The 25,567-nt window shown below is 42.0% G+C and overlaps 1 protein-coding gene across 32 annotated transcripts in view; it reads right to left on the reverse strand.

Moving 5' to 3' along the window:
- The window catches only part of NRXN3 (neurexin 3), a 1,202,656-nt gene that overhangs the window by 158,066 nt on the left and 1,019,023 nt on the right, over positions 1 to 25,567 (reverse strand). For all 32 annotated transcript variants that reach the window (XM_083730619.1, XM_083730616.1, XM_083730611.1 and 29 more), the window contains one exon: positions 5,990 to 6,161. In XM_083730619.1, the coding sequence (XP_083586745.1) occupies positions 5,990 to 6,161 (172 nt within the window). The remainder of the gene's footprint in view (positions 1 to 5,989; positions 6,162 to 25,567) is intronic.

Raw genomic sequence — 25,567 nt, forward strand, 5'->3', positions numbered from 1 at the left:
GCCTGCAGGCAGAAGTTCAGTGAGAGAGCAAATATATTACATGCAAAGGGGCAGGTTCAGTCCCTGGCATCATCAGTCAGGGCTGGGAGTGATCCCTGCCAGCAATCTGGAGGAAGTGTAGTAAATACAGAACTAAATGGGCAATGCTTTGAGTCAGTATGACAGTTTTCTGTGTTCCTATGTTCACCATGGCATGAATTCCATAATCCAGTGACTGGAGTCCCTTGGAAGCTTATCAGGAGTTTGTCAGTCACATCAGTAATGAAGACAAATGGCACTAAATATGTTTTATATACCATAGCAAAATATCCCCATAATGTGCAGCTCCAGAGGAGTGTTTGGTGTGTCTTGGTCCAGCAATTAGAATTAGTAGTTTTTAAAAACTACATAGGAAGCCACATTCAAGCATTAATTCAAGATTTTCCTCAACAATTCTACATGTGTTTTTCTTGCAAAATATACCTTTTCAGGTGTATTTTATTTTATTTTATTTTTTAGCCCAGAGCTGCACCACAACATTTTGAGAGAAGTGCAAAATTCAAAGGGTTATTAAGTTCTGAAGGATTGCTGTGTTCCCATGGGAATTCACAAGGTTCCAATTAGTCAGGCTTCCCTAGTCCATACACAGGTTTAGGACTTTACATCAGGTCTGATGACTTTCAGTATAGCCCAGTCCTGTCTTCTTCAACTGGCAACAGTTCTCGAGTCTTTTGCAGAGGACTTCCCCATGACCTGGAACATCTTGTTAACTGGAGATGTCAGTGATAGAACCTGAAGCCTTCTGCCTGCTGATCTGCAACTGTGCCATGGTCCCTTTCTTACCACCTTGTGGAATACTGGGCCAATTAACTAATTAATAACAGCATCACTTTCTTTGCTTGCATGGCTATTGGTTGTGATGGAGTCAGATGAAGCAGGATGACCCCCTACAGAGTAAGGTTTTGGGGGGTGTCTTTTTTAAAAACTAAATACAAGCTTTGAAAACAAGTGTTTCTTTAAAAGGCAAACAGCTTCTCTGAAGCACAACACTAATTATTACAGGTGGTTTGGTTTCCACTAGAGCTCTGTCCAACCCCTCCCTCCCTCACCTCTTTATACAATCTTCCTAGTGCTCTGAAGGATGCTCAGGCACCCAATGGATGAATAAACATACAGAATGTGAAGTTCGTTTTAATGTACATTCCATTTCTGGTAAAGCCTCAGATGTATTTTGTAAGCAAACAGAGCAAGACAGAAAGGGGTGAGGGAGCCTCCTGTCTCAGAAGTAATTGAAACCTAGGTACCTATCTTATGTCCATGTCAAGGCAAGAGATTTATTTTTAATACTTCTAACCATCTTGAATTCTTTCCTTACTTGAGGATTCAGGGGTGGGTTTTTTTTTTTTTTAAATGTCCTTTTTTATAGTGAAATGTCCAAAACATGACAGTCTTTGCTGCAATAAAAGCATGCCAGAAAGAGGCTTCAGCGACTTGTATTAGCACCCATCAGGAATGTAGTTCGTAGATGAGACAACATTCTCCAAATCACAAAGCAATCTTGGAGAAAGCATTCAGTACTAGGAAGAAAGTACTAGGAAGTTATTCCACTTTATTCTCAGACCACGTGGGTGTTGCATGAATTCTCACACAGGAGGGCAAAAGGAGAACAGGTGAGAGACAGGCATATAGTCATCTGCTTTAATTGTGTTGCTATTTTTGATCCATGCATTTCCCCATTACTGTTACTAATGTCTGTTGGGAGCACATATATAAAAATAATCATTAGAATCATAGAATCTTAGAGTTGGGTCATCCAGTTCAACCCTGTGCAATGCAGGAATCTTAGCTAAAGCATCTGTGATTGTTCCTCTGAGACAATGGACACACACAGCCAACAACTGTTGTGCAGTTGCAAGTTATGCTCCACAGGCATATCTTCCAGAAGCTAATAGGCCTTCCCATTACAGTATTTAAAACTATCTGTCCCTTCACTGTTGTTACCCCCCCCCCCATCTCTGCGTCTTCTTCTGTCTTGAAATAAGTGGCTGAGCCCCATTATTCTCTTCTACTCACTCAGAGGTTCCTCATTTAAGCATTTTCACAAGACCAGAAAACTCACTCAGTGGCATTGGGATAAAATAGATGCTTGTAATTTAAGCCGTGTGGCATTTAAGGCAGCGGATGCATGTGACACGGATCCATTCTCGCAATGGCTATTGTATGGGTGAAGCCATTAATCACACTGAAAATGCTTAATAGGGATAAAACCAGCATTGAAGATTCAGGTACGGGGTTCTACCAAGACTCATCAGCTGTTTTAAGGGTCATTGTAGAGATTGTCTCTACATGGTAAATTCTAATTCTGCTTGTGACTCTCTTTAATGTTCTGCTTAACCCGTCACTTTTGAAACATTTGTAATCGCTTTGTGTTTGAAGCATCTTTGTAGAATTAGCAGTTAGCCAAACTGTACTGAAAATAAATTACTTTGGGGTTATTCATGAACATTCACTGAAATGTCTAGAGGCTCTTTAATTACCTGGGTATATTCACAAAACCCAGAAACCGAAACAGCAGACTGTAGTGTTCCAGTTTAAATTATCCAAATTGTTTGATTATCCACATTCACCATACACTACTATGTAGCCGCAGTTTAAAATAGCCCTATGTAACTAGCACCCCTGCTTGTTTGAACTTCTAATTATCCATATATTTCGGGTGTTCCCACCCTTACCAAGCCATTTAAATTACATGAGGTTGCGTTGTGTATCCCTGTGTACAAAGAAATGGAATGTAAATAAGTCCTTTGCGGCATCAAATTTCAGCATAAAAAAATTCTTAGCTCCAAGGAGTGAGCTGGATGCTCTGGTCTGTAATTGGATAGATGAGCCACAATTGTGGAGGGTTTATTTGTTTGTTTATTTTAGAAGTTCATAGGAGTATTAGCGGGATTTATTTGAAATCTACTTTAGAAGAGGAAAAGTGCAATAACATAAATCTAATATTTATTTTAGTTCCCTGGTTTTCCACATCACATGGTGGATTCCTTGTTGACTATCTCATATGCAGTGGTTTAGCTGACAATGAACTTCATAACTACCACACTTTCCACAAATTATAAAATTTCAGTTTGCAAAAAATGCAAAAAAATCCCCAAAAAACCAATTTGCACAAAATGATTGCTGAGGTATCCATTGGATTCTTTAGAATACGAATGAAGAGCTTGTAGCTCAACAACTTATCTAGCTTAAATTGGACTCACTGTCATTTTGTGATGGCTATCTTCCCTTGGAGAGCTGGAAGGTCAACCTATAGCTGAGAACGGTTGCAATCCTCAGCCTCCTGCCTTCCAAAGCAGAAGTAGCAACAGAATTACTTCTTCAAAACATTTTTAGTATGGTAGGTGAAACAATGCAGCACAGTGACATTTACAAATTTCTCCTGTGTGCCATAATTTGGTACCATCTAATTTATGAACAGCTTCTACAGTACAACAAATTATAGGATGCATCCTGAACTTTCCTCTCTCTTTTTCTGTTTGGGCTGCAAGCTGCATATCAATAGAGTTACCAAATAAACCTACAGTTACTTAATTGGTGGAGGGCAATTTTAAATTGGTATACTGTGACTAACGGACATATATCCATACTTTTTAGGCTAACAGGGAATGAAAAGGAAACATTGACATTTTCCTTTGATAACCAGTGGTATCTTTTTGATTATATAATTGGTTTCCTTCAACTGAGGTGATTTGCAGATTTATTTAAATTTGATTGAAATGTGTGTGTGTGTGTGATCTCGGCCAAATAGATACCCTTTGACAGTCAACTTAACGGAGAATCATCTCCTCTGAAGGATCTGCAGCCTCTGTATCTGTGAACATCGCTGCTACCCACAATGTACTTTAGGATTATTTGAGCTACGATGCATTTACAAAGGTATATTTTATGAGAAAATTTACCAACATGCAAATTTTCATGCTGATATTTCAAATTTATTTAGAATTTGAAAATTAATGCAGAAAAGGATAGGAGCAGACTTAGATATGAAACTGTGTGAAATTGATTCGTACCTGAGAAAATACTACAGGCTGTAGCATGGCTAATAGGAGAACTCTTAGGTCAGAAGAAGAGTGAAGAAGAGTTTTGGATTTGATATCCCGCCTTTCACTCCCTTTAAGGCGTCTCAAAGTGGCTAACATTCTCCTTTCCCTTCCTCCCCCACAACAAACACTCTGTGAGGTGAGTGGGGCTGAGAGATTCAAAGAAGTGTGACTGGCCCAAGGTCACCCAGCAGCTGCATGTGAAGGAGCGGAGACGCGAACCCGGTTCCCCAGATTACGAGACTACCGCTCTTAACCACTACACCACACTGGCTCTCTCAATGATAGATTAAGTCAAATGGTGAGAGGAAAATGAGATATTTCTATGAGTTTAGCATTGTCTGGGAATAAGACACTGGATTCTTAGCACAAACTATTAAGGCAAAGTTATCTGCTTTCTGTTCTTATTTTCAGTGAGTGTGTATCTCATCTCTGTGAAACATATTGTAGTCTGCCCTTGCAATTTCAGAAGGAAGCTCCCAATATGGCACAAACCATAGATAAATATCCCTTTATATTTCACTGTTACTTTGGCCTGCAAGCATGACAACACATTACAGAGGGAGAAAATACAGTTATTACTTGAAAGAGAGGTTCTATTTATTGTTCCTGAATTAAAATGTGATTACTAAAATAATTTTCTTAGGGGTGCCAAATCATCAAAGTTTATTTTTTAAAAGTAATAATAGTCAATTAACTGTGCTATTTCAATCAAACAACAAACTAACTGAAGAACAAAATTAATAAACAGGAAACTCAGTATACCCACAATAAACAGACTCGCAATCTCTGCATCTTCTTTCTTTGCCCAACTAGCAGTATTTCCTGCTTATCCCACTGCACCATCTTGGTTCAGCAGTGCATTTACCGTACTAGCCAATAGATTTCTTCAGCAGCAGGAGTGAGTAGCGCAGCAAAGCGAAGCAAGTTTAAGGGGAAGGAGCAATCTGGAAGTCCTAGACAACTTAATAGGAAACCACCACTAAATGTCTCCATTAATTGCATGAATCAGATAGTGTTGCTTTTCAGTCCTATGGGTGATTACAGGGAAAGCAGCTAAAAAATAAAATTAAAAAATCATTTTAAAATTTTGTGCTACTGAAATTCCAAGCACCAATTTCTGGTGGTGATGCTGTAACAGGAAACTTTTCCAAGAAGGAAGAAAAGCAATAACAAGCAGTACCAATGTTAATGATCAAGAGTGTTCATGATATATTAAATTTATTGTAGCTCCTCCTTCCCAGACGTCATATGCTACACCCTATTTTCATTGATTCAGAAAAGCCACAAGTAGCAATTGTATGTTTGTCAAAACCATTTAGGCAGCAGTCTACAACTTACATGGCAAATGTTCTTCCTAACTTCCTACAGGAATATTCCAGAGTATACAGATTATGAGTAGAGCCAATGCTTTTTTCTGAGGGTACGCAGGGGTACACATACCCCTAAACATTTTGTGAATCTAAGTTTGGCCTCATTAAAGGGCAGTATTTCAGTATGAGTAGGAAAATGGGAGTACCCCTAAACATTTTTTTTAGAAAAAAAGCACTGGGTAGAGCTACTTTTGTTACTTTGTCTCTGCAGAATCAGATTATATTCAGAGGTTCCAACATTTGACATGTGTATGTTGTTGTTGTTGTTTGACACATTACATGCACTTCATATGTGTGCCACTCCTTAAAATACAGATGTTCCGCAAAACACCTTATATACCCAACGTGGTGAACACGATCTGATTATTTCAGCTTTTACAAACTGAGAGAAATTTTGTTCAGCTCTTTGTTCCTCCAGGTGGAGCTGTTAATATTTGTACGCTGTGCACCAATATACTGTGCAGCTCCTGTATTAAGGCCCAAGGTTAATACCTTAAGAGAGAATGAGAGAGAAAGATTTCTCAGTTAGACATTTACCTGAAGGATAGTGTTCATTCACTGGCCAACCATCTACCTGAAGAGTAGCATTGCCACCATTTCGGGTAAAGCGTACGACATGATATTTGCCATCATTGACTGGGGTGCTTTCTTCTTTGATCGAGATATCTACTGTTCCGATGTTGAAAACTACACCAATCTTGCCTTGTTCCTATGAAGAAAAGAACAGAGAGGATAATAATATTTTTTTAAAAAAATAACCTTTTGAATTCAGATCCCACTATGACATAGAAAGCTGGTCCACTGAATAATGGACCCATTATATGTATTTAGGGAAGAACTTCATTAACTGGGCATCACTAGTTCATACACAGGCAATGTGTGTCATAAGAACAACATATTTGAAAAAGGACAGCTTCTGCAGTTGAGTAAAATTGTCGTTATCCACACTAGGATCCTGGTGTTGAACTAGAAATTAATCCCTTTATGTTTCTAAAGCGAGAGATGGAAACTTTATGTATGGTATCTCACAGAGAAACTGGACCTTTAGTGTCATTGGCCCAGTCCTGTGGAACACCCTGCCATTTGAGATTCAGCAGGCGCCTTTTGTGGCAACATTTAAATGCCTGCTGAAAAAAGATTCTGTTCTGCTAGGCCTATGCAGGGAGTTAAGAGTACATCATCCAGAATGGTCTATTGACGTTCATTTTTGGTTTTGTTTATTTTCATTTTTGACTTGCTTTTAACTTTTCATGATTTTATTGTTTGGTTTTTATACTGTGGTAAACCGCTGTGATATATTTTTTATGATACAGCAGCATATACATATTGTTATAAATAAAACAAGCAAACAAATAAAATTTAACTGACGGGACATCCAAGTATACTACTTTTATTGTTGTAACTGCTTTGCTTCCATTCTGTACAGAAAGGAAAATTGTGGCAATATGTCAGCAATACTACTAACATGTATTGTAAAGAAAATCAAATAATACAATAATAATAGCATACCTAAACCATTTCCACACACACACAGGAGGTGTGTTGACACATAAAACTAATATCAGACCATAGTTTCCAATTATAAAAGTGTGTACTTCCACTTCATCTTCAAAAGTAGGAAGTTTAAACCTCCCATTTGCCATTTGGAACAAACTGCTGTTTCCTGGTATGCCCAAATTCAGGAAATTCTAATTTCTTCAAACCACAGATATTTATAAATCTATATCTTAACTTTGATTTGAACAAACCACAGTTTCCTATATTTGGTCCTAATAGTAAACTGTTGATTGTTCCAAACCACAAACAGCAGCTTTAAACTTCCCTCCTTTCCATACAAAGAATATAAGAAGAAGAGGGGGCGCTTATAAGCCTGAGATTTGCTACAGTATATTCTCAGATCAAGGAATCATGCTCTCCCATTACATCTGAATGAGATAATAGAAAGAAGCTGCCATTAAGCAGTGGAAAGATAAAAACAGGTCTGAAATGCGCTCTAGCCCATATTGCCACATGACATGCAATTAAACAATTAAATCAAATGCTAGAGCGGTGATAGGCAACTGGGTGCCTTCCAGATATTGCTGGACTACAACTCTCCCTGAACATTGGCCACACTGGCTGGTACTGATGGGAGTTGAAGGCTAACAGCATCTGAATGTGCCATCTTGGCTATACCAGCAGTAGATAAATCCAGCAACTCTCCAGAGACTCAATAAACTGGTTTGGTCGACTGCTTCAGAAAGTAAAAATGAGGAGTCAGTGAGTGCAAATACAAGGTGCCTTTGACGTAGTGTGTCACAACTTGAGCAGACTTGAGATAAGCCATGGTAGAGTTGGAGCTGCATCAAATTAACTTAGAACCAAGTCATTTGCATAATTGCTGTTGTTTTAACTTGAGATTGAAAACAAATATCGCCCGAATATAGGATTTTACATGGAAATGAACATCTGCTTCACAATCTCAAACAAGCTGGGCTTGGTCCCAGCCCACAGTTCCTTCTGCCATACACAAGTCTCCAAGCATCAAAGAGAATAATAGCAAACTGAACTGCAATGTTGCAACAGCCAACTGTGAGAGCCGGAATGACTTACATGAGTGCCAACAAAAGGAAACCTGAACATGTAAGGACAGAAAAGATAGAGTTGCTAGCTTCCTATGAGTGAATCCAACTGCCCCTGCTGATGCCGAATTGGCACATTGTTGAAGTTACACTGTGCTGTAGAGACTTACAGCAGAAGCCTTGAACTACACCAGAAAGGATAGGGTAAAATGTGTTTGTTATTCGCTGACTCATATAAGGACCCTTAGCTTAGTCGCAGGGCACATGCAGAAGGTCTCAGATTCTGCATCTAACATCTCCAGTTAAAAGGATCAAGGACCAGGTGCTAAGACTCTGCCTGAGATCCTGAAGTATGGACCACTGACGTGACAAGGCAGCTAGATTCCTATCAGCCAAAGGCTGGCTCAATGCATGGTGGCCACATCTAACATGAAGAGCCAGAATAGGCTGTGCACCATTACCCCAGAAATAGGTTTCCAACTGTAGATGGAAGTAACTTCAAAATCTTAGATCAGAGATCACAGAAGCTTGTGAGTAGATTTCTGCAGAGCAGAGGTTTACAACTATTTTGAGTCCACGGCTCACTTGACCAACTATATTTTTTCTGTAGCAACCCTGTGGGGCTCAGGAGCCCAGTTATGTCACCCCTCGCCTGCAAAGCTGGCAACCTCTCACCCTTTTTCCAACACCTTCCCTTGTGGAGTGTTCCCCCAGTGTCCTCTCCTTGGGAGTCCTCTGGGCAGCTGCTGTTGCTGCTGTCCCTGGTCTCTGAGCTGCCCCCCTGCCCAAAGAGGGGTGCCTCCCAGAGATACCATTCGCCTGTGGAGCTTATAGCCAGGGCTGCTGCCATAAACAGCTGTGCAAGCCTTTGAGAGGCAGAGACACATGAGAGGGCTTCAGAGGAGGGAGGGAAGGAAAGAGGGACAGAGGCTAATGTTGCCTGCGGCACCTCTGAACACCATTCAAGGAACCCCAGGGTGTCACGGCACACTGGTTGAAAACCACTGCTGTAGAGAATTATGAGAGAGAGATGAATAAGCAATCATTACAGGTGAATTCTGTGCTATACACTTGGTGGTATCTTAAAACACCAAATGCAATTGTACCAACTTTCCCCTCCCTCCCTCCCTCCCTCCCTCCCTCCCTTCTTTCCTGCTTCCAATAGCTTGTATATGTAATTACAAACCATAGGAGCTAACACCTAGGGGCTGAGGAGTCTTCAGCCCCCCCATAAAATAGTTGAGCCCCCTCTCCCCCAGTTGATGGGCACTGCCATTCAAATAGTGTCCATACAGGACAGGGCTTACTTGAACCTCCGCAATATTTTATTCAAGTTGTCACCCCTGTTACAAGCCTAACAAACCATATTTGTATGACCCCTAATGATTACTGAAGATTATTATCCTGTTTTTCTGGGGGGATGTAAACAACCAACAGAGCAAATATACCACCAGGAGTGAACTCCTGGCAAATATTATTGCTTGTAAATAGCGTAAAATGGTAGACCCAGCACCCAGATTCCATTCAGATCCTAGAACAGCTCTGAAACCCTTTGCTTCAAGTCTCTTAAAACACTTCCAAAAGCAGAAGCTGAGTGAACAGCTTGGTTGTCTGCATCTCAGACATGAAGAAAATCTCAGTTGTCATTTATTGGCCAATCACATTCTTCTGAGGAAACTTCTGCATGCTGTATTTATTCTCCATCAGCATAACTGCACTGCAAGATTGTAAACTTTGGCGGGGGGAGGCATGCACAAATGCACTGGTGGTTACACCACGAGAGGATAAAAACAGCTGTTTTCAAACAGCTGGCTAAAGCTCCGCTTGTGAGAAATGTCTTCTTACTATTTCCCATTTTCAAGAAAGAAGGTGGCGGGTGTCACGTCTTTCAGCAAGCCAGAAGTCATGCACTCGCTGGGATACAGTGGTGAGAGCTTCATAAGCAAATTGAACTGGCAAATTGAACTGGCACGCATTGATCTCAGCCCAGGTATAGCAATTCATGGAGGGCCTGGGGAGATGGGGAACAGGGGATCCCCCACTGCATCATCCCTCTTCTGATGACCAGGAGAAAGACAGGGGAGAAAAGGAAGGTGGGGAAGCAGTTTCCTTCTCTCTCTCTCTCTCTCTCTCTCTCTCTCTCTCTCTCCCCCCCCCCCCCCGTGTTTGGCGCTAGGGTTGCCATACTTCAAGAGGTAAAAATCCAGTCACAAAAAGCGTCCAAGCCAGAAACAGAGCCACCCATGCATAAAATACAGGACATTTGCTTGAAAATGTAAAATTCCCCCGGATGGGCATGTAGGATCTTCAAAAGAGGACAAGTCTGGCCATTTCTGGACACATCACAACCCTAGGCTGCAACCCTCCAGTAATAAATAACTTTAAAACGTTACTTATGAAAATAAAGGTTCTCCTCTTCCATGAGTTAACGGTGTTTCCAGACAATCTGATTGTTGAGCATTCATTCTGATTTGTTTGTGGGGAGATTAGACAAAGTCACACAAAACTGGTGCACTGTTGATCTGTGGAACTCCCTGCTGCCAGAAACCAAAAAGGCATTCATTCCTCTTATTGAGTTATTTGGATACCCAATATCTCAATGACAACCAATAGGTCCACCTCTGCAGTTATTAATACCCAAGGGGTCTGTAGCAAAGGAGGCAAGGGGTCTGTAGCGAAGGAGGCTTAATACCCAAGGGGTCTGTAGCTTTTGAGGCCTGAGTCATTTAGGGCTTTCAACACCAATGTGAGCACCTTGAATTGCCCCGAAAACTAACCGGCAACCAATACAGCCATTCCAATGAGACAAAGACTTGGAAGCACCTAAAGAATGGGAAACTTGCTCAGCTGAAGAAAATATGACCTATCTCAAAATGTCTTTGGGGAGACTGTAAATAACACCCATTGATTTCTGGCAATTAAAGATGGCAGCAGATGAACTGGCTGTTGCCTAAAACACAGCCAGGCTTAAATTTGCAGACAGTGTGGAAGGCGCCACATAAAGCTTTTAATTGTTAATCATCTCAGTCAAGCTGGTCATCCCAGTTGCTGCATGTTTGTGAAATCATAGACTAATAGGGACTTCCAAGAGTCATCAAGTCCAACCCCCTACAATACAGGAATCTCAACGAAAGCATCCAGGACAAATGCCATCCAACCTCTGCTTAAAGACCTCCGAGGAGACAGAGTCCACCACCTCCCAAGGGAGTCTGTTTCACTGGCTCTTACTGTCAGAATATTCCTCCTGATGTTTAGTTGGAATCTCCTTTCTTATAACTTGAAGCCATTGGTTTATGTCCTAACCTCCAGAGCAGGAGAAAACAGGCTTGCTCCATCTTCCATGTGACAGCCCTCCAGATACTTGAAGATGGCTATCATATCTCCTTTCAGTCTCCTCTTTTCCAGGCTAAGCATACCTAGCTCTTTCAACCACTCCTCATAAGTCTTGGTTTCCAGACCCTTGATCATCTTGGTTGCCCTCCTCTGTCCTCTGAAATGTGATGGCAGTGCATCTGCAGAATGCACCCTAACCAGGGCTGTCTGTCTTGGCATATAGTCTCTGTGTGAGTGAGAATCACACTTGGCTCTGGGAGAAATCCTATAAGGACGGACCATCTAGTGCCAGAGGAGATGCGTAAACAGGCCTATCATATTGTCAGAGGTCAATTAGCTGCAATACTGCAGCATAAAGAGGGTGAAGGGGCAAATGGCTTTTGACAGCATTAATCAATTGGAATTTGCTTTTGGAAGCTGCATGTTGGGATGAAACTATTTCCAGCCCTCTTTCCTAAAGCAATTCATTTAGTTATGGAACTGGTGGCATAATTATATAATGCATACTGCAAAGTAAAATATAGCGGGGGAAAGATGTGTAATAGCTTCTCAGTGTGGTTCATCAGGACCGCAGCTGGGATGCTGCTTTCACTGCTGGACATTTCATTACCAGACAGATATCGACAAACCAGGGGGGTTCCGAGAAAAATCAAGAAAAATGGTCAGGCGATTGCAGAGAATGATTTAAGAAGGAAAATACAGCTATACGAAACTATCATGGCATATAAGCAACTCATTTCAGCACACCAAACAGATCAATTGTCAATCCTCTCCCCGCTCCTGCCTCCCTCTCTCTCACACACCCCAGGAAATTATTTGTGGTGTACCTCCTTCCCATGGAATATGCATTGAAAGCATATTTATTTACCCAGCCCTTTGAATGTTGGGAGTTCTGGAACAGTATGAGAGGAATTTGATATGATTTTAATATGGATATGTGTGTGGTTATATAGACACCCAGTGTTCCTACCGGGGGGGGGGGGATGATGTGCTAGTAAATATAAATAAATAGTACAAAAAATTATCTCTGAGGTCCACTTTGAGAATCAGTGCAAGTCCTCTTCAGGTGTTTAGGTGTAGCTGTGTGCTAGCTTTAATTATGGAGGGGGCATTCACACAACCCAGTCACAAGTGTCCCCAAGCATGCTGGTTCTGCTTCTAATATTTGTATGTTGAACACAGTTGCAATTTCACCCCCATCCTTAGTTCATAATAATATAAAATATATATTAAATTGTCTTTCAAACATTGCAAAATCAAAATCCTCAGCTTAAGCAGCACATGATCAGTCTCTGAGATATCCAACATTCATTTAAGAAATTTTACCACCATTATTCCACTCAGGCAAACTGTAATTTAGTACAGATTCTTTCAGGTTGTAATTAGTTTGAAAGTGCATTTACTTTGCTGCTTGTTTTTTGGTGAATTGTTCAAGAAATGATCTATGGGCCACTGCTGGATTAGTCCCTTGTTTCTAGTCTAAAATGCTGCGCCAATCTTTGGCCTAAGCATTTTAGAGACTACTCCAATACCTAGCTTGCACTCAAAAGCCACTCTATGCTAAGTTCAACAGCAGGGTTTCCATGAAAAATCATCTGACATCAAAAGCAAAACATTTGTCTGCATGAGCATTTGGAAGCTGACACCACGGCTGTCATAACAATTAGATATCTGATTTGCTTTTCATTGCCTTTCTAATTGGTTGTAGTAGGCTGCCTCAGACTAATGATGAGGTACAATAACTTTTTCCCTTATAAAACAGCACGTAAATAGAACTGATGCTTTATAAGCAACCTTGAAGTCATGCCATTTTCATCAGAAAACTTCAGAAATAACCTCCGCCCAAACACCTTTCTTCAATACTTTTAAATAAGAGAGGATATTCTGATTGTAACATTCAGGGAGGGAGGGAAGGAGGAACAAGTACATATTTTATGCAGACCTGGAAAAAATAATTTCATACTTTGGTCCAACGTGCTACATCTGAGCAGAAAAAGCTACTCACACATGCCGTATTGATGGAGCTTGAATATTTGAAGGTTGGGCATTTATCAAAGAGTCAGAGACAAAAAGTGGCCTTTCCTTTCTTTGACCTTGGTCTGATGTGAGTCGAATACAGCTCACCACATGCTCTAACCTCAGCTTGTCAAATTGTCCTGCCTGCCTAGTTGACTGGGAGAGCTCATTTAAGAGGGGATCAGGTCAGTGGCGTGAAATGCAAAGAGAGAGAAGAGAGAAGGGTGATGAATGGCTCTGACTCCTTTTCAGTCCCACCCTATGCAAGTGAAGGACAGGAATGGCCACACTGTGCCAGCAGGAGCACAGGTGTGGAGAAGGAGGAGGAGGGAACTCAGAAACACTGCAGAGAGAATTGGAAAGCACAGTTCATCTCCTCAGCCTCTGCCTATTTCCTGTGCTCTACAGGCACCAGCTCAATCCCTGATCGTCAGAGATGAGGTCTATATTGTCCACAAGGGCAGCACAAAAGTACCGTTGTTCAGCATCCATTATTTCTGTTGAAATTTGGAGCAGCTTGCATCTGGTGAGGCTGGGCTGGCTGGGGTCAAGCACTTACTGAATATGCCACACATAAATGCTATATCTGATTTTTTCTTTCTTTCTTTCAGTCCCTATCACAGCTGTTGGCCTAAGAGCTGGGGTACTTTTTTCTGATGGGGAAATGCAACAAATGCAGAGGTCAAAGGTGGGGATTAGATTTAGATTTGCCGTACCACTCAAGCACCAGAAAGATTATCTTGTGTGTGTTCATGCATTCAAAGGTATTCAAATATAAAAAGCACACATATACACCCTCACAAACAACATTTGGAAGAAAATAGCTCCAATTTTAGCATTGTCATTTAGCATTATACATGGTGGATGTCTGTGGGAAATTTCCTCCCAATTCTAGTCTCAGAGATGGCGGTGGAAGGCAGAATCTGGACTGGACCTTCAGCAAGGAAAGGGGATAAATAATCTTCCCCACAACCATGGTTCTATTCCAGATCCCCTTACAGCTGCGATCAAAAGCTCACAGTCTCCAGAAACATGCTTTTCCTGTAGCTGTTTAGGCCTCATGTCTAGGATTAGGACTTGCAGGGTGACTATTCTTCAGTATTTGGGCATCTAAGATCAAAGAAGAGAAGAGTAGCATATTTTTTCCCCCTGGTCCTGGGGGAAAGTATTGAGACTGCAGTCCTGACTCTGCTACCTGTGAGTAAAACCTTTTTGCATTCAATAGGACTTACTTCTGAGTAGACATAGTTAGGATTGTGCTGTTCAGGCAGGTTACTAAAGATATCACAGGAAATACTTTGCAGGGTTTTAATTTTTTCTTTCTTTTTTACACATACATACATTAAATCACAGTTTAAATTTTTAAGATTCATTTTGCAGAATCTGCTTTTTACATATGAATGTTAATTAATAACCTGCATCTTATTATAAAACTCCTAGATTTGATTTCCCAAGCTTGCTATGCTGAGAAAGGGTAATGAGTTGTAATTGCTAATGATAATGGTGCTCTCACCCATGGAGTGCTTTTTCACCATATAATACCTACTAACATTCTCATGCGATATGCAATCGTTATTATTTCCATTACACAGAAGGGGTCCCAAGAGGGAGGCATCAAGTCCAAGTGAGCCCTTTGGGTCGCTCCTTTGGGGAGCGATGATGGCAAGGGCGTTTGGTTGTGGATGGGGTTGCTCCCAGGTGAGAGATTAGAGCAGCTGGTGGGTGAGATGTGACTTAACCCAGCTTCCACGTGAGAAGTTGAATGCTGGGGAGCTGTGTCTGTGGCAAGAGCATGAATGCAGCTCACAAAGGCATATCCAGTGTGATCAGTGGCTATTTGGTGAGATGATGATGATGATGATTGATTTATTATGTTATGAATAATAAGAAAGGATACTAAGACCACTCATGACTGCTGTGGAACCCTGAATCATGCAGTGAATCTTGAAACACGAAACACTCAAGGTGGCTCAAAACTTTTCTCCCTTTGATTTTCTCAGGACAAACATGGGATTAATGACAGAATATTCAAAATCATGTAATCTAGTGACACAAGATAAGTGAAAATCAAAGCAACACAGCTTCACTGGGAGCAACGCGCCTCCGTGTGTGTGCATGCACGTACACACACAGACACACACACCAGTCCCATTGCAATCAATGCTGAGATATCATTGGGAGATGGATGTCGTAAGGGAGCAGGTGGGTGTCAGCAGGGGAACATGCAGGAAGTAGCCACTGGCTAAGAGGCACAGTTAAGGACAAGAGGCAGACAGCCTGGTCTGGATGTCTGGAATCTGAACCAAGGAGCCCATAAAGTCCTCGCCTGCCCATGGGCTCAGTATGAGTCTGTGGTCTCGAATACTACACTCACTACTGAATTCTGCCACAGCATCCCCATCCCCTGGCGTGCAATACACACACACAGTGGACATTTGCCAATATAAACTCATGAATCCTTAGCATTTTGAACATGGTGATTTATATACCTGTGCTCCGATGACAAGGTAGCAAGGTGGCCGGGGTGCACTGTTGGCTTGCTGGACCCTGTGGACATTTATATTCATCACATGGCATGAATGACAAATGATACCATGTCAGCGAATGAAAGCAAAGTGTCTACATATCACTTGGCGCTTAGGTAACATTGCTTATCTGCCATGCTCATCTGCCATCCCTGCCCACTAGATAGCCTGTAATTTAGTTAACAAAAGGAAGAATTTCAGAGAATGATCACCTTACTGCCTGTCTGTGATGCCTCTTAAGGTTATAGCAGCAGAAAACAAGAACTTTGCTTCTATCTAAACCATTTATTGAACTGTTTCTTCATAGTTTCATGGACTGTTTCTGTCCCTTCCCCTCTGAAGGTGAGGAAAGTCTTCCTATTAGGCAGCCTGGTCTTCAGGTTGGCGTGAAGTTGTAAAGCTACTGGTTGTTATGCCCTTCCACAAAGTGTGACATCTTCCACTTGGGCAGGAGGCAGAAGCAGCCAGAAGAACACAGCTAGAGGTTTGGACAGAAGGACTGGAATGCTTCCGCCAGTACAGCCAGCATCGCAGATGGACATAGTTTCTCCTGCTCGTTCTCACTTAGTAACATAGGAAGTTGCCCTATACTGAGTTGGACCATTGGTCCATCCAGGTCCACACCCATCTTCCCCAATCTGATGCCCTCCAGTTGTTACTGGACTACAAATCCAATCAGCACCAGGCAACATGGCCAATGGACAGAGATGAGGGGAGTTGTAGTCTAAAATATCTGGATAGCAGTAGGTTGGTCTACTAAGGCGTGTGGTTTTTTTGCCATTTTTTGCAAAGTTCTTCAGTGAGGGGGGTCTTAAAAATATGTTCTTGGGTGTGGCGAATTCAAATCTGCCATTATATTTGTGATTGGATGACATTTAATTGATAAGTCTATGTTTGATGAAAAAGCACCTAAACTGCTTTTGAAAAACCAAAGAGTTTTAATTTTACCTTTTGAAAATGCCAGGTAATGACTGATTGATAAACTAACTTAACTAACTAACTAACTAACTAACTAACTAACTATAATATAACTAGCTAAAGGTAAACGTAAAGGACGCTTGGATGGATAAGTCCAGTTGAATTGGACTATGGGGTGTGGTGCACACCTCCGCTTTCAGGCTGAGGGAGCTGGCGTTTGTCGGCAGACAGCTTTCTGGGTCATGTGGCCAGCATGACTAAACTGCTTCTGGCATCATGATGAGTGCCAGAGCTCACTGAAATGCCATTTACCTTCCCACTGCAGCGGTGCTTATTTATCTATTCGCACTGGTATGTTTTCAAACTGCAAGTACTTGGCAGTTATTTTTAATGATTTCTATGCACTTTTACACACATGTTGCTTTTCCAAGCAAAACTAAGTTATATTAATTTAAGCAAAATACTTTTCCCCAAGTTATGTTACAACTTTTTAGCACTCCTCACTTTTGGAATTTGCAAGTTGAAAAATTCCACATGTCCTACTAGTCTACAGTGACAGGCAGTATCTCTCCAGGATCCTACAGATGCCAGGGATCAAATCTGGGGCCATGTACCATGTGCTACCATTAAGCTATGGCCTTTCACCAGTGATGTGCACCTGTAGTTAGGAGAACAGGCACTGAACCTCTGCTCTACTGCCACATTTGCAAGATGTATGCCTAAGGCAGTGCCCACTTATTTTTTAAAAAGAAAATAATAGTGTCAGGATGTGTGGCAGCAGTAATTGCACCTCGTGAAACCTGAAGTCAATTCACATCTTCTTTCTAGTGTGCTGCCCAGGTGGGGAAAACCTGTTTGTTTGGATGATCTCACAATAGCCAACCCCGCCAATCCTCCTCATTACCTACTTAGCAGAAGAGCTCCGGTGGACTAAAATAACAGAAATCAAGCTTTCCTCTTTATCAAGAGTGCACAATTCAGTCTCCCTGTATGTATGTTCACTGTCCTTGTGCCATTGGTTCTGCAAGTACAGTGGTACCTCAGGTTAAGTACTTAATTCGTTCCGGAGGTCCATTCTTAACCTGAAACTGTTCTTAACCTGAAGCACCACTTTAGCTAATGGGCCTCCTGCTGCCGCTGCGCCGCCAGAGCACTATTTCTGTTCTTATCCTGAAGCAAAGTTCTTAACCTGAAGCACTATTTCTGGGTTAGCGGAGTCTGTAACCTGAAGCGTATGTAACCCGAGGTACGACAGACACAACACAGTTCTGAAGGCTCTCCACAGACAGTTTGGACTCATGCATGGAAGATAACGCTGTGGATTTGCTTAACTGTCATTTACAGGAACTTTGCCCCCACCCTGCAAATCTGGCTGCCCCCAGGCAGCACCAACCACCCTGGGGTCCTGAAACTGTACTGCCAGAGTAAACCTTTTGAAGTCCCAACACGTTCTTTCTCACCTGGGTAACTAAAAACTCACTTTGCCTATAACACAGCCCACATTGTGTTGCTTCTGCCTCCCTGTCAAATAAGTACTATCTTTCCAAGGGCTGCAGAGGGAATGGGGTGGGGGTGACGGGGGGGGGGTGGAGGCTGCCATAATGAGGAAGTGCGAAGGAGGTCCTGCTTGGGCCTCAAGGGCTTTTCAAAGGGCTGGTTTAAGAGCTCTCATTAACGGCTGGAGATGCTCCTGCAGGCTCGCCCTTGTCCTAAAGCACTGCCTGGGAATAAGGAGCAGGCTCGTTGGCTCAAACACGCAGCTGCCTGAGATTCAAAGCCCTCTTCAGCTGATTTTTAAAGTGTCGGCAGCCATGACCTAATCAAACGGAATGCCTATTAGCTTTTCTCTTTAGCAAATGTTAACCTGGAGTGCAAAGAAAAATGGAACAATCTTTGGTATAGACTGAGAAGTGAACCAGAAAATAGATCAGAAAACACAGCTTGTTTTTTGTTGTTGTTGTTTTTTTAAATACAGCAATAACGCTGAACAAATCCGTAGGGGAGACGGAAAGGTTATCTCACAAAGTAATCAGAGGAAGAGCAAAGTAGCTGTTTGTTATGCTTGAGCTGTCAAAATGGTGGCGAGGAGAGAGCTTGTTTGGTTACACCAAACAAAGCCCCAGAAAAGAGAAACAGAAACTGGTCACTGGAAAGCAATCCAAGCGAAGTCAAGTCTGGAGTGATGTCAAAGTGCAGCAGGTGAATAGGAGCCATTTATAACTCTTTGCTCACCAGCTACAGGAAAGAGGCTGCATCAAAGAAGTGTCTTGGTGATTCAGGAAAGGAAATGCATAAGGAGTAGAGTCACCAACTTTCCAGCCAGTCCCTGTAGCTGTGACAGACAGGTTTTTTAAAAAAATAGCATTCAGTCAATGCCTGCCAGCCCTAATGGCGATGTCCTACCTCCCCCATTGGAGCTAGTATGGTCCTGAATTCCCGCTGCTGGGAATTGCAGGTGGGAAAAGTGCCACTGCACTGTAATTCAGCTTGGGGACTGAACTAGCAGTGACTGACCAGGAAAGAAAGCCTGGGGTAGTGGTGGGTAGCTTGATAAAAATGTCAATATGTGGCAGCTGAGAAAAAAGGCACACTTCCAAGTTAGGGGTCCTTAGGAACGTGATTAAAAACAAGCTGCCAATATCATAATGCCTTTATACAAATCAATGGTGAGGTCGCACTTGGAACACTGTTTACGGCTCTGGTCGGAGCAAACGGAACAAGCAAATGGAAGTTACTCTATGGAACTCACTGCCACATGATGTAGTGATGGCTGTCAGCTTGGACAGTTTTAAAACATGGAGGATAAGGTTATCAATGGCTATTAGCTTAGAGGTTAGGATGTGTTGGATGTGGAGAGCCATGTATGCCACCTTGAGCTCCTTGGAGGAAAGCTGATATATAAAACATACTACTAATAAAAAAAAAAATGCAGCAGCCATGATGACTCTATTAATACTCCAGACTGAGTGGCAGTATGCCCCTGAATACCAGTTGTTGACAACTGCAGGTGGGGGAGAGCACCTTTGCCCTCAGGTTCTGCTTGCAGGCTTCCTATAGACTTCTGGTTCACCACAGCAAGATCAGGATGCTGAACTAAATAGGCATTTGGTCTGACCCAGCAGGACTTTTCTAATGTTCTTTTGAGAACTGCAGCCTCACTCTGGCTCAACACTCTGAGTACTCCAGAAACACGGACAGGGCTATGATGTTTCAGCATAAGAGGAACGTCATGAACCAAAGCAGGAATCACTTTTGCAACGGAGCCTAACCTGCCCCAAATGATTGCTGGAAGAACAAAAGGGGGGTGGCTCCTTATGTCTCCCCCTAAGATCCTTGTAAACCACTCCTTCAATTTTCCATCTTGACCTGCTAAGTAAAACACTGTCTAATCATGAAAGTTCAGTCCTTTAACATGTCTTTTCAGCACCGCAAAGGACAGGATACTGGGTTGGGTGGACATTTTATCTGCTATGGAAGGGGAATGCACATTTGGTTATTACCTTTTGCTCCTGTACCATACATGCAGAGCACGCAGCATTAGAATAAAGGCCATCGTTATTCATAGCAGGTTTCCCTGAGGATGTGCATCGCCTTGGACTTTCATGCAATCGTTTTTTAAAAAATTGTTTTCAGAACTGCAGAAGGTATTGCTTAAAGCTTATCCATCCACACACACACACACACACACACACACACACACACACCCCTTCTGTAATGTAATCTCTGTCTTGCATCAAATCTCTGATGGATGGATGAGCCACATCTAGTGAAGCAAATCCATGCAGGGGCTATACCAGTCCTGGACAAGTTACCTGACTTGGAAAGTCAATTGTGCATATATTCCCACATGCCTGCCCAACTCAAGGAAAACTAAGGAAGAATATGAATATGTTGTGTGTGGCTGGCAAGGATGAAATGGTTTGGAGTTAGTACAGTATATATTCCATTTCATCCTCTGTATTATGTCCAGGAAGCAGAAAATGTTACCAGACAAAAAAAGTAAGGGTGTAGAAAGTTTCTGAGCAAGTTGTATGACATTTTAGGGATGAGGGACTATTGATTACAGTTCTGAAATGGCAACAATGATCCTGTCATTCCTTCCAAAATTACATTTCCCCCCCAAGGCTCCAGAGTATATGGCAATCTTTTAAGACAAGTGTCCCTATGTTGTGCACGGAAAGGCACAGGCGTTTCTGCTGTGGTGAGTCAAAATGCTCTGCCTTTTGCAGAGACAGAAAATATAATGGCAAAAAAGTGCAATGTTTTTTCTTTTGCTTATACTTATACTTACAATGCCTTCATCCTCCATTGCCTGATCACTGGGTCTGGATGAAAACCTGTCACACCAATGGACTAACAAATTAGGGTGATGTGTGGGGTTGCCGATTACATCTTCCTCAGGATACAGGAGTGCACGACTCCAAGAAATTCCATTAGTCTTGAAACCTTTTGGCTTTTCTTGGAAGTCTTTTGCCTAGTGATGCCACAAACTTTGTAATCACTTTGGAATTCAAATTTGCCCTGCCTTTAAAGCAGGCTTGAAGTCCAAACTGCCCACCATCTAGTTCTTCTTGGACTGGATTGCAATGCAAGCTAAAGAAGAATAACTCCTCACACACTCATCGCCTTGGTTGCTGCTGTGGCAATAGCAGTAGCAACAGCAGAGAGAGAAGGAGTTCTTTCCTACGCCAGTACTATTGCAGTGTTCTTGGTACCAAGGACTCTGGACAATAAGATTTCTCCAGGGCATCTGCCTGTCAGGCATCTAGGAAAACTACCGTATTTTTCGCTCTATAAGACACACCAGACCACAAGACACACTTAGTTTTGGGAGGAGGAAAAAATATTCTGAATCTCAGAAGCCAGAACAGCAAGAGGGATCACTGCTCAGTGAAAGCAGCAATCCCTCTTGCTGTTCTGGCTTCTGTGATAGCTGCGCTGCCTGCATTCGCTCCATAAGACACACACACATTTCCCCTTACTTTTTAGGAGGGAAAAAGTGAGTCTTATAGAGCAAAAAATACGGTATATTTTCCAGTGTTCCTGCCAGAGAGCAAAGGAGACATGGCAGCAACAACTGACACAAATGCCTTTATTACAACCACAAGTATGTAAGGGAGCTTGAGGACTGACAGGGGGTCACAATGATGCTCCCACTGAAGTCATCACAAATACATTGGGTTTGAGTTGGGCTTTGAATTAATGGTGATACAAAACTCCAATCTTTTCCTTGTAATCCTATTTATTTTTATACAGAAACAGAAACAATTCAGGCAGAGTTCAGCATGCCTTAAGCCCACAACAGTGTGCCTAAAATTGCAGCCTAACAGCATGGTCCTAGACATGTCTATGTAACAGTAAATTCCTTGAAGTTCTTTGGGATATATTGTCAAGGATGCATGCACAGCACTATACTATTAGACCGCAATCCCATGTACAATTTGCTGGGACTAAGTCCCACTGAACTTACTGGAACTTAATTCTGCTTAGACATGTATAAGATGCACTATAAGTGTCTCTCAGCAAATCATACTTAAAAATATACTTTAGCTGAATTGCCATACCCACCCTCTTTTCTTGGTCTACGACACGTCAATCCTAAGGAAGCTCAAAAATATTTATCTTGGCATACAAATTTCCTTAGAACAAAATTTGTGTTGTTCACATCTCTAACAAGCCTGCCTTATTTGATCTATATGCATAATGCATGAAAAACACCACTCAAATAATGGTGGGCGAGAAATCCAGAAACGCAAGAAATTAAGGCACATTCAAAACTAAGAGGGGGGGAAATACATTAAAATAACAGGGGAAAACAGCATTAAAAACAAACCAACAAATCGTAAATGCCATAACAATGATCTTAAAGTCACAGGGTGATCGTCTGTCTTGTCCTGTGATTACGCTAGAGATGTGCATCAATTTTGTTTCAAAAGAAAATGAAGGCTTTGGAATCCATTTCTGTTTTGAACAATTTAATACATGTGGACTTGGAAGCTCCTGCATGGAGGTTTGAAGAGCTGGGGAGGGTAGTGATGCAGCACACACAAACACACACACACACACACACACACACACACAGCCTAATGGTAAGCGAGTTACTATTTGGTTTCCCTTCCCTGGGCCCTGATCTCCATCCAAATAACTATTGATTAATATACCAAGTGAAGCCTCTTCATGTTTATTCCTTAGGATCAGCCTGACAGCCTACCAGCTGCTCCTGTGCTATTTTTGCCATGATGGCATGAGTAATGCAAAGAGCCTCCTCACTCACTGTGCCAAGCAGTACTGCTGCCTGCTATTTGCCTCTCTGGCACTGTGGCTCTAACCTTTGGCACTTGGATATATGCTTTCGGTGCCTTGGTCGCAGCATCTTTGGCTTTGCAATTTGGCAGGGATGCAGCAGATGGGATGCTGTGCTCCGTCCTAAGCTGCCCTTTGCTTGGCTGGGACGGTCGATAAGGCTGATCATTCACTTGGAGATGTACCATGTCCTCCCTAGTCCATTGACCTTGCTAACTAGAGGTTTGGAAAATCAATGGAAATAAGGCAAAGTTTAATTTTATTTCGGATGGCATCCTATCAGATAGCAATCTGTGAGATTTCCTTTTCTGAACATCGTATGAAAGCTATAGTTATTAGAATATGTGACATTGAGGCATTTAACTTATATCCAAGAAGGGAGAAAGACTTGGTTCACTTTGCTAACACTGCATCTCTGGGGGGAATCTGGGGCCAAATCACAAATGCATGATTGCTGGAGAGTCACAAATAGGGGACTGTATCCTCTAAACCTCTAAACATATCCTCTAAACCTTTGTGGCAAGAGTGGGGAACAACATTCCCTCCAACGAAAATGGGGGCGTCCCATTCCATAATGATAATTTTACTATTTATACCCCACACATCTTACTCTGGGTGGCTTCCAACATATATAAAACATTAAACATTTTTTAAAAAACTTCCCTATACAGGATTGCCTTCAGATGGCTCAGGGTTTGGATAACCCCATACCCTCCAACATTTCTCCAATGAAAATAGGGACATCCTAAAGAAAAGTGGGACATTTCAAGATCAAATCAGAAATCCGGACGGTTTCTCTAAATCTGGAATGACCCCGGAAAACAGGGACACTTGGAGGGTCTGGAACAATAGAAAACTGCTTATTTCTGCCTTCCCTCAATGTATCACAACCAAATATTCATCCCAACCCTATCAATGTTCAGCTCAAATCTTATGTTCAGAAACTGTGTGTGTAATCCTAAAGAGGATGCTCTTTCTTTAACAACTTTTGCATATGATTTATAATTGAGCCAAACAATGGCCTTTCACATTTCCCTTAGATGTAGATGCTGTCAGATGGATTTAGGTGAATAGGCTATGATTTATTTATTTTTAATGATCCTTCCTCCTTTCCTCCCTTGTGTGAGAATGCAAATGCTGGCATCCCCTTATTTACGTGGGTTCTACTAAGGACAACTGCGTATATGTGCAGCACCAGGAAATGAATGGAATCATACCAGGAAATGAATGGAGGCAGCTGGATAGTCTTTGTGGCTCATGAGGAGATGCTCCCTGTAGCCCAAAGAGGTTGTCAGTGAGGACAGAGGAAGCCACAAAAGAGATCTGAGGGAGTAGGGTGGGCCAGAAAGACGTGCTGTATGAAGGCCTAATTTTGGGGTGGGTGGCAAAAAAGTTGTAGGGAGAAGCTTACCATGTCATGAAGAGGCAGCAAGCAGAGAGTTCCATATATACATTTATTTTACTCAAACAAAAGTCCTTTCCTCTGATAGAAGCAGTCAGGGATGGGGCTGCAAACAGCAGCCCAGAAGCATGGCAAGCTAAAAAAAAAAGCAGCCCAGTAGAAATGACGTTGGGCCTTTGCTAAGCAAACAGTGATCTTAGGAACAATGTGACATAGTATAGTTCCCAAGGGACGATTTTGTAGAAACAGACTGCTCAGTAGAAAGCCCACTAGAAGCAGTGACATTTTTAGAAAACAAACAAACAAACAAACAAAACCCTACACCACCTCTTCTTAAAATGGCAATCACCTGCCTCCTGAAAATTGTTTGGTTACATCATCACCAAGTGGTCAAAAACACAGCCCACTTTTATGGAGAATGACTAGTCTTGCAAAAGCAGTGGTGTTGGTGATGATCTTCATCTCCCCTTTAGAAATCACTACTATAAATTCATTTGGGTGATTGCCAGCAGTGTAGGTGGTTTTTAGAAAAAGGGTAGCCTGTATGGTGCCCCCCAGATGTTGTTGGGACTCCCATCATTCCCAGGTAGCATGGCCAATGGTCAGAGATTATGGGTACTGTAGCCCAAGAACACCTCTGGATTAGATTGATTCACCATTCACAAAACACTCATGTGTCTATGATTGCAAGATGCAAAGGACTAGCAACATGAAGAGGCTTGTGATAACTAATGGGCATCTGGCTGGCTACTCTCAGAAACAGATGGGCGCACTAGATGGACTGTGATCTGAACCAGTAGCACCATTCTTACAACCTATGATCATATTTATAATGAGCAACTCTCACCAGTGCATCTAGTATTACCTGCAGCTTGAGCCAGGAACAAAGTTCAAGCATTTGTGTCCAAACCATACTACATACAGCATCTTCTGCTGCCCATCAGAAAGAAAACAGATCTGATGAGTGAAGAGCACTGAATTGTTCAAGAAAGCTTCTGAAAGTTTAATGCATTTGGCTACTGCTTTTTTGGGGACATAAACAAATTTTGCTTCAGGC

The sequence above is a fragment of the Podarcis gaigeae genome (assembly GCF_964106915.1).
Source record: "Podarcis gaigeae genome assembly, chromosome: 1".
In the NCBI taxonomy this organism is placed as follows: Eukaryota; Metazoa; Chordata; class Lepidosauria; order Squamata; family Lacertidae; genus Podarcis; species Podarcis gaigeae.